General features: G+C 41.6%; 1 protein-coding gene across 1 annotated transcript; it reads right to left on the bottom strand.

Annotated features, from left to right (window-relative positions):
• Positions 1-4,218: 4,218 nt before the first annotated feature.
• On the bottom strand, positions 4,219-6,486 carry LOC122007319 (stearoyl-[acyl-carrier-protein] 9-desaturase, chloroplastic-like). Its single transcript, XM_042563167.1, has 3 exons — positions 6,314-6,486; positions 5,354-5,861; positions 4,219-5,084 (listed from the first exon to the last, which is right to left on the bottom strand). Exons 1-3 carry the CDS (start codon positions 6,436-6,438, stop codon positions 4,518-4,520), a joined length of 1,200 nt encoding a protein of 399 aa, XP_042419101.1. The 5' UTR covers positions 6,439-6,486; the 3' UTR covers positions 4,219-4,517.
• Positions 6,487-9,009: the final 2,523 nt, after the last annotated feature.

The raw sequence follows: 9,009 nt of genomic DNA, 5'->3' as shown, positions 1-9,009 counted from the left end.
ACGTAGGATCTCAATCCATAGTTGTTCACCTCTGACGTCAATGTAAGGATACGTTGGTATGGAGGACATGTCAATTCGGTAATAACAATCTAGTTGAGGAACCATGTCGACACTACTCCCAAGGTGCAAGGGCCTAGCCATGGAGAAAGGAGCATGGGCGTGATCAAGTAAGGTTGAGGAGGGAAGAAATATGTCTGCCCACTTGATGTTATGAGCCTATTTATGATGGGCGCTACTTAATTATAAATAGAATAATAACCCTAATAATTGAGTTGTGAATGAGAATTCTACACCATGTATGGGATGACATGGTTCTTTATCGATCAATTTTGAAATAGAAAAGGCTTTCTTGAAACGTGTACATTTCGGATGCAACCCATCATTTTGTACCCACTTTCCAACCTACCAATTAATTTTATCTATAAGCAATTAATGAATGAAAAGTTATTAAGTGGGAGGGATGGGACATTGAGACGGCAGCCGCCTTGATTTTCCATCTCACACACGAGCTAGGGCACAATTCGGACGCTGAGACGATCCGGTGGCAACTCCAGCATGCGGAGCCGACCATCATCGCCGCCACGAAGTCCGGGACCCCTTCTCATCGAGATCGAAGTCGACGGCACGATTAGGATCCCCACCAAGGCTCCTTTCTCGTCTTCATCGCTGGCCCTGCCGTCCACATCAGGAGAGGAAGAGTCTGATGCGAAGTTACTATAATGTCCCCAAACGGTTCAAAAATCAGACTGAAGATTTAAACAGAAAATAATATAGTACCGAACTAGAGAGTAATTGAATAATTATATACGGTTGAAATGAAGTTATATGATTTGGAAAACAAAAAGTCTAACTTATGTTTTTCTCTTGCATAATAATAATAATAATAAACAATAAAAAAAAACATAAATCAGATTGATTCTTATTATTAATAATAATAATAATAATAATAATAATAATAAGAAGAAGGAGGAGGTACGAAGCCACAAAATAACTTTATCATATTGGTTAAAGCTCCTCTTTCATTATATTAACTAATGTGATCCTGCACATGCGTTATACGTGTAATATAATAATATATAAATTATTTGAGTCTTTGAAAATCTGAATTATTTGGATTTTTTAATGTCATCCTTATAAACCAAGAATTAATTATTTGGGTAATATTCGTCAGACCCATATAATAATGACGCTAGAGAATCCCAACAATAAACTACGATTTTCCTATGTAAAAAATTATTTTAATTTAATATTATACTTGTCTTAGTAAAAAAAAACTAAGAAAAGTATATTTTTAAATATCGTCGGCCTAAAATATTTATAGAAGCTTCTTTGATCATAGTGTTGTCAATTCTAAGATATGAGACTAAATAGAACTATATTTTTTTTATAAAACAATCAGAGAAAATTAATGATGAAAACAATTCATAATAATACGCTGTATCTGAGTCTCGAACTCTAGATCACTGATTGTTTCGCTTGTGGAATTACTAATAAACCTTGGAATTATTTTTAGTGTAAATAAAAAAAAGGACATTAATGTAAATGTATTTTAAGTTTCACCAAAATTAATTAGTAAAAGGAGAAGATTTTTAATAAAATAGTAAGATTGACTGAAAAAGATTTAAATAAATTAAACATAACATAATAAATAATCCTTCAATAAACATAAATGTTGATAATAGTGATACAGAATGTTTAATTTATTTGATTTGAGACACAATTGAAGTGTTAGAAAGTTAAGATATAAGTAGAAGTACATTATTGTACGCTATCAGATTAGGTGCAGTATTCAGTATTCAATTCTCAATTATAATGTATTGTAAGATATTCTTTCGAAGTGGATCGAGCTGCTAGGTCCCTCGTCATTATATTTTCAGATTTATTTTGATGATCATAAAATTTTTTCTTAAGACCCGAATTGATTTAAGAAATATCTTAACCATCGTATACATGAAGTTTCCATTAATATGGAGTTTTTTACAAGAGTATATGGTGGTAAAAGATGAATTCATTATCTTCAACGTCTCCGTCAATTCGTCCTAAGATCAATATAGACTTTTACAAAAATATATGTCCTTATCACAAGAAATTATTTTCTCGCTTTCAGTTGACAGTTGATGAAGGCTTGCAAGTAAGTTCTCAGAGTTGACCGACATGTGGCCTTTGCCCTGAAGATCAGGAGGGTCGACGAGAGGGCATCCTTCTTCTTCATCACCATCATTGATCGATATTAAAACTAAAATACATGGGAAAATAATTTTTAAAACTCTGTTAATTGTCGATATTATAAATAAACCTCCTTTCTTTTAAATTTTTTAAAATTTGATAAAATTGAATATAAAAGAGTAAAAACTAAAAGGATGTTTTTTTTTATTATTGTAGTAATAATAAAAAATAATGGACGTTCATTTTTTTTTTTTTTGTCAAATCATCGCATGGATTTTTTAAATCAAAAAGTCACCCACCCCATCAACAACCATATATAATTATTAAATTACTGATTTTGTAATTTAATTTCCCATATGTAATTTTGAAAAAACAGACATTAACATAAATATAATCATTTTTACTATAATATATAATTATTTAACTACCATTCAATATATTATTCCCATATTATTATTATTTATCATCCAATTTCATCAGTCAATTATATGAACAAAATAAATTTATATTATAATAATTATGAAATCTTAACTTATTATAACATTATTACTCATCCTAACAATCCGTCAATTAGCCCTAGGATTATTACAAAAGAGGTACGACATTTTCTTGGATGTCAAAAAAATAATCTACTGTTATTCTTTCCAATTGTGAAGCAGAGTACACATCCTCTTGTGTTAGTCATGCTATATGGTTAAGAAGTTTGCTAAAGGAGATAAAATTTGAACAAAATAAAGCAACTCAAATTTGCAATGATAATAAATCGACAATTGCATTGAGGAAGAATCCTGTATATCATCAAAGAAGTAAGCATATTGATATTCACTTTCATTCTATTGCGAGCATATGAAAAACAGAGATATGGAACTAGTCTATGTGAAGACTAAAGATCCAGTTACTGACATCATTATAAAATAATTCAAATTCGAAGACTTCATCAAAATGCGATATTTACTAGAAGTCATAAAATCAAATTTAAGAGGGATGTTGGGAATAAATTTTATTTTTAAAGATAAAAGTTGTTGATAAAAATTTATGAAGATAGAATGATGAGGTAACAATTATTGATAAGAGTTTGTAATAGGATAGAATTTGATAAGTGTCATGATAATTACAAGAGTCTTGTGGAGATAAAATTAAAAAAATAAAATTTAGATTATTAATATTTATCTAATAAACCTATAAATATGTATCTTTTTTTAATGAATGATATGAGTTGAGTTTCTTCCACGTAAAGATTCTCTTCTTCTTTCATATTTTTCTCCCATAATTTATTTTATTTCTTCTTCAATAATTCTTTTTCCAAACAGTTGGACTCTTTAATTGAAAAAGGAATATCTACACCTCTTTCTGTGAGATTTTGTTCAATGAGGCTGGGACAGGATTCAGTGGAGGTTCAGCTACTGCCTTATATTTGAGTAAATTGCTGCTTGCAGCCAGTTGGTGCTTATATCCAGCTAATTTCTCGCTTTCAATTGGCTGTTGATGAAGTGCTGAAGCTAACTTCTCAAATTTGACAGATCGTTGATGCCTAGTTCCACTTCCAGGTATCAATTTCCATGGAAGGTATGATCTTGAAACTGTCTGCTGCTGCAGACCTTTTCTTCGAAGCTTATGCCGAAGGTCTTCAGCATGGAGTTTATCTGTATTTAAATTGAAACAAAGTCAATGCAAGTGTGATAATAGTTAGTAATTCCTCAGGAGTTAATCATGAATGAATTGTATGGCAAGTTATATAGTTGGAAAATTTGTTCCCTTTCCTGATGTACCACACGGCAACATTACAAAAAGATGTTGGTGTGTTCTCCTTGTGTTATCAAACAAGAACAAAATCAGAAGCAACAAATTCTTTATCCTAAGGGATAATGATGCTATGAACCTATAATCCATGATTTAAAGTAAAATCAGAAGCCTTTGAATCTTTATGATGAAGCTGAAGGGCAAATTCCATCATTCTCTGGCTAAACAAATCAAGATGTAAATCTGCTAGAACAAACAGTGGAAGAAATTCTAAACGATGAGTTCATACACCTTTCAAGAATGGACATCGAATTCAATTGAACAGGTTCATAATCTCTTTGAATTGGGACTTGCACCAACAGCAGACCAACTCCATCCCCAGCAGATGAGAAAATCTACGAAAACAACAAAAGGAGTCCATTTTCTCAAAGAGAAAGAACGAACTTTATGTTATAGATGTTGCACGGAATCGACTAGGATCTATAGAGAATCCGAATTACACGTTCTGCGGTCAAAGGAGAATACACGAACATCTGTTCGTTTTTTTTTTTGTTTGTTTTACGATGTGTTTTAGTCTTAATACGATCGATAATGGTGATTTAAAAGAAGGATTAGAGCTGGACTTCCCTGTCAAAGATCCAGCTAAAGGCCATGGTGTGCGCCGCCGTGTCCTTGGCCTTGGCCTGCACCCTCTCGTCGACCCTCCTGATCTTCGGAGCCAGGCCGCACAGGAACTCCTGCGCTGCCCTTCCCTCCGGCGACAGCCCCTGCAGCTCCTCGACCTTCCACCGGCGAATGAGGAACTCGAGAATGTCGGCGTAGTCCTTGGCGGTGTAGACGCCCACGCGCTGCGCGACGGCGGAGAAGTGGGAGAAGAGGTCGCCGTCGCGGCCGTCGAACATGAGGCACGCCGGCATCGAGACTTTCTTTTTCATTCGGTCGGCGAAGGCGAGGACGGTTCCGTCGGGGTCCACCTCGAAGAGCTTCTCTACGATCATGGCGTACGCCGCCTCGTGCCGCTTCTCCTCCGCCGCGATGGTGCCGCAGATGCGCGCCAGCTCCGCGTCGCCGTGGGCCTTGGCCATCCGCGCGGTGTTGCCGTGGGAGATCGACGTCGCCCGCTCCTGGAACGACGTGTAGATGAAGCCGCTGTACGGGTTGTTCTCCGTCCGGAAATCCTGTAAATTTTGGCCGGAGTCCTCTGATCAACAACCAAATCAAAATCTTCCTTTCGAACAGAATTTGGGCAGATTTGTAGATAAAATACCAAATCAAAACCATTCCATCGAGGGTATCGATCAAAATATGGACGGATTTCTTTTATATATATAAAAAAACAGATCAACATATTTCTTTAGGGTTCACGATCAAAAAATTGGGCGGAATCTTGGATCAAAATCATTCGATTGGGGGGCAAGCATCGATCGGAGAGAGAGAGCGTGTGTACCATTCCTGCGCGCATCAGGTACTGAATCGTCTTCTCAATCTTCTTCATGTCGACGCGACCGGTGAGGTAGAGGTACCTGTTGAGCAGATCGCCGTGGCGGTTCTCCTCCGCCGTCCAGGCCCTGGTCCAGACGGCCCACGGCGTGAGGCTCGCGCCCGTCTCGTCGCGTATGCCGTCGAGGTTGTTGAGGAAGGTCTGGTACGTCGGCAGCGCCTCCTCCGTGACCATGTCGCCGACGAGGCAGACGAGGTAGTCGTCCGGGAGCTCCCGGGAGCGGCGGCGGAGCTCCCCAACCTCCTCGTGGAAGCTCTCGGAGGCAGGGTCGGGGAGCAGGTCCGTCGGCTGCCAGCACTCCTCGACGGGCTTGAGGCGAGGCAGGAGGTTGGATTCCGCCCATTTTTCTAGGGTTTTGAAGATCTCGAGCTTTTGCGGCGGCAGCGTGTGCGTCACTTCCGGGTGCTTGTGGCGAGGCGGCAGAGGAATGTTGTGCTTTTCAGGAGCTTCAGCACTGCACATTCATAAATACATAAATAAAATATTACATATATGTCCATAAAGTTTGAAATATTTTATTTTTAACCCCACAAATATCTGTAAGATAAAAGACGAAAGATCTGAGCTTCATTGCATATTGGTCATGCAAAGAGCAGCAACCTTAAACAAGAAGTTCGCCGGAAACAGTCCCAGCGCCGGAAAGAGAAAAGCTTCCGCTGGACTCGGCGGCGGAGGCAGAAAGGGGAAAAGGAAACAACGTTACAAAACATCCGAGTCGCCGGAAAATAGTCTGAACGCCGCCTACACATAACTTACGGGCGGCGGGAGGTGTAAAAGAAAATCAAAAAGCAACAGCATGCATGAAATCATCGAAACAGATTCCGTATCCTACTCGCCGGAAAACAGTCCTAGCTCCGGCGAGAGAGAAACTTAGCAGAAAAGAAAAGAAAAGAAAAGGGAGATCACTGTGTAGCGGCGGAAGCGGCGAAGTGGACGGAGGAGGTCGTGGAGACCTTGCGAACGCCGGTGATATTTCCCATGGCCCTGGCGAATGAGAGCTGGGAGGGGAAGGCCACCGTCAGGAACGCCATCGCTGGTATCTCTGCTTCCGGTGCTCTGCCTTGGCGGGGAATTTAAAGGCGCATCCAGCGGTTCCTGGAAATCACCATTTCGCTCCAACTGTTCTCTGACAAATACTTAGGACCGTAAATGAATAGAACTTTATAAATAATTTTGGTGTTCAATTTAATTAGTAAGAACTTATTTATCAACATTCAAAGTAAATATGGCAACATGACTATTTAAATTACCAACTTCAATAATTGATCCTCTCATAGAGTTGAGAAAACGACTATATGACAACATGACTCTGATGTTGATCACAACATCAGAACAATATTCAATGATGTCTTATAAAATCAGGAGGGTTAGTATTGAATAAGAGAAAGGGTCTTCGGTGTTAATCCTTCGATATTCAAATCAGTAATCCGTATATGAAAAAAAGAAGAATAGTAAAGAGACGGTAACAATGAGCGTGTTCAAATACGAAATATTGCATACGTTCGTTTATAGACGAAGATCCTTTTTTATAGTGTTACTGTAGCGTCTGTGTGTGTAACTCAAAACGTGTGCATGTTTTCCAAAGCATCTTAAGAAAAGATAAGTCGAAAAGTGTCTCTGACACCTTTCCTTAAGGGGACACGTAAATCTCTGATGTGATAGACTAGAAACTTTTAAAATACGATTTACCTGTAGGATATTCTATGTTGTCAGGAGCACAAACTTCCAAGAGAGTACGATAAGATATGCATATGAGTCTTGCTATAGGTCGATCAAAGGCCACTCGATCGGGACGTCACCAGCTCGACCGTACAGAATAAAGCGGTCAATCTGTTCTTCACTCGGCTCTACTATCGTCGGAGAGGCATATTATGTCCGCTTGGATAACTTAGTATTTGACTCTTAACTTCAGTTGTGATCTTGTCCGAACCAGGAGTCAACGGACACTGGGCACGCGGCGCTCCCTGCTGGATCCTCGAGTGCTCCGGCGAACCTGCAGCAAAAACCGAGCCAGGAGGGGTGTCCCGGCGACGACCCTCCGACGCTCAAGTCAGGCGAGGAATAACAAAAAGGTGGCCTCAAGATGAAGACTTGCGTACCTCCGGTGAAGAAATGGAGACCTTATATAGACCTCTCGAAGGAGCCTGGGCGCGCCAATCAAAGCAATCACCTGCTTTCGACCATGCCCAGGTAAGGGTCTGTCAGAAGGATCATGTCCAGGTATGGGTCTGTCAGAAAGACGCCCATAAGGCCATACCGCCACTGTATCAACCTCTCCATGATTTGACGGCGAGATCCTCCATCGTACACTCTCGTGTATGGCGTAATCATCAAACATACCCTTGCTGACACCCCATATCCTGAGCCGAACGAATAGGCCGCTCGGCTAACCTTCATACCCTCGCCCTTAGCCTGGCCGAACAGACCACCCACTCGGACCTTCGGTCCCAGCCGGGCAGACGCCCCGATCGGCCATTCGGTTCTCCTGCCTTGGCGTCGGAAACCCCGGTCCATGACTGGGTTATCTTTGGTTCCGCTCGGACCCACTCAGCTGCTCGGCGCGACCATTAACCGCTTAGTCAGCCTTCCATCTGTCCTCAAGCTGAGACCCTTCAGGAAGTGGATCCCCCATTCTTACCGCCGGATCAATTGCCTCCCCTTCAAGTATAGTCGAAGGAGGCAGTGAGTCCGACTGACTGGACTATGTGTCCGAGCGGGCGGTCGCCGCCTTACCATTGCTTATAATATCCCTTGAGCCGTTCGGCCCTTATGCCAAATTTAGCCGCTCGGCTCTTAGTTTTGGATGCCTTAGCGTTCAACCTGGATGTTCGCTTGTCTAAATCTTCTCGGAAATCGTGCAATCTTTTTCATTAAGGCGAAGCGTGCGCGGTATGGGCGCATTAATTGCGCTCGGTGACAGGGCGCCACGTGTCGACCATTGTGTGGCGGCGGTGTCACTTACGATGGGACGCCCCCGTTTGAAATGGACGGTCAGATGATGACCTCGTCTCCCGTGACCTGCATCTGACGGCGGAGGCCGACCGACCTCAGCCGTATAAAGCCTCCGTCTCCTTCCTTCGCCGCCTATTCGCTTGCGCGTTGCCTTCTGCCTCTTCCTCTGCCGTGACCTCCGACGATCCAGTTCTTGTTTTTCGGCGGCGATCATCTCATCGGTGATTCTTTCCGCCCGTTTCCTTCCCAGTGAGTCTTCTTCCTTCACTTACTAGGTCTCCTCTGCTCATTTCGCCCCTTTCGTTCCCCTTCCTTCGATTTCTTGCTATTCTTTCGCCTCTCCGAGATGGCAAGCTCCTCCGAACCCGCCACCAACGTTCACGGCCCATGGTATGCGACCATGGAGAGTCGGTTTGATGAAGAGGGCGCTCGGCGCCTTGTTCGGACGTACGGGATCCCAGATGACCATGAAATAGTTGTAGCCGACCCGAATGACCGGCCCCATGACCCCCCGATCGGCACCATTTGTTTTTTTCTAGACCAATTCCAGGGCGGCCTTAGATTTCCTACCCATCCCTTTATTTTAGAGGTTTGTAACTATTTTCGCATCCCGCTCGGCCAACTTGTGCCGAATTCCTTTAGGCTGCTGA

The sequence above is a fragment of the Zingiber officinale genome, chromosome 7B, assembly GCF_018446385.1.
Source record: "Zingiber officinale cultivar Zhangliang chromosome 7B, Zo_v1.1, whole genome shotgun sequence".
Taxonomy (NCBI): domain Eukaryota; kingdom Viridiplantae; phylum Streptophyta; class Magnoliopsida; order Zingiberales; family Zingiberaceae; genus Zingiber; species Zingiber officinale.
The sequence above is the reverse complement of the archived record's forward strand: the minus strand, read 5'-3'. Positions and strand labels throughout refer to the sequence as shown.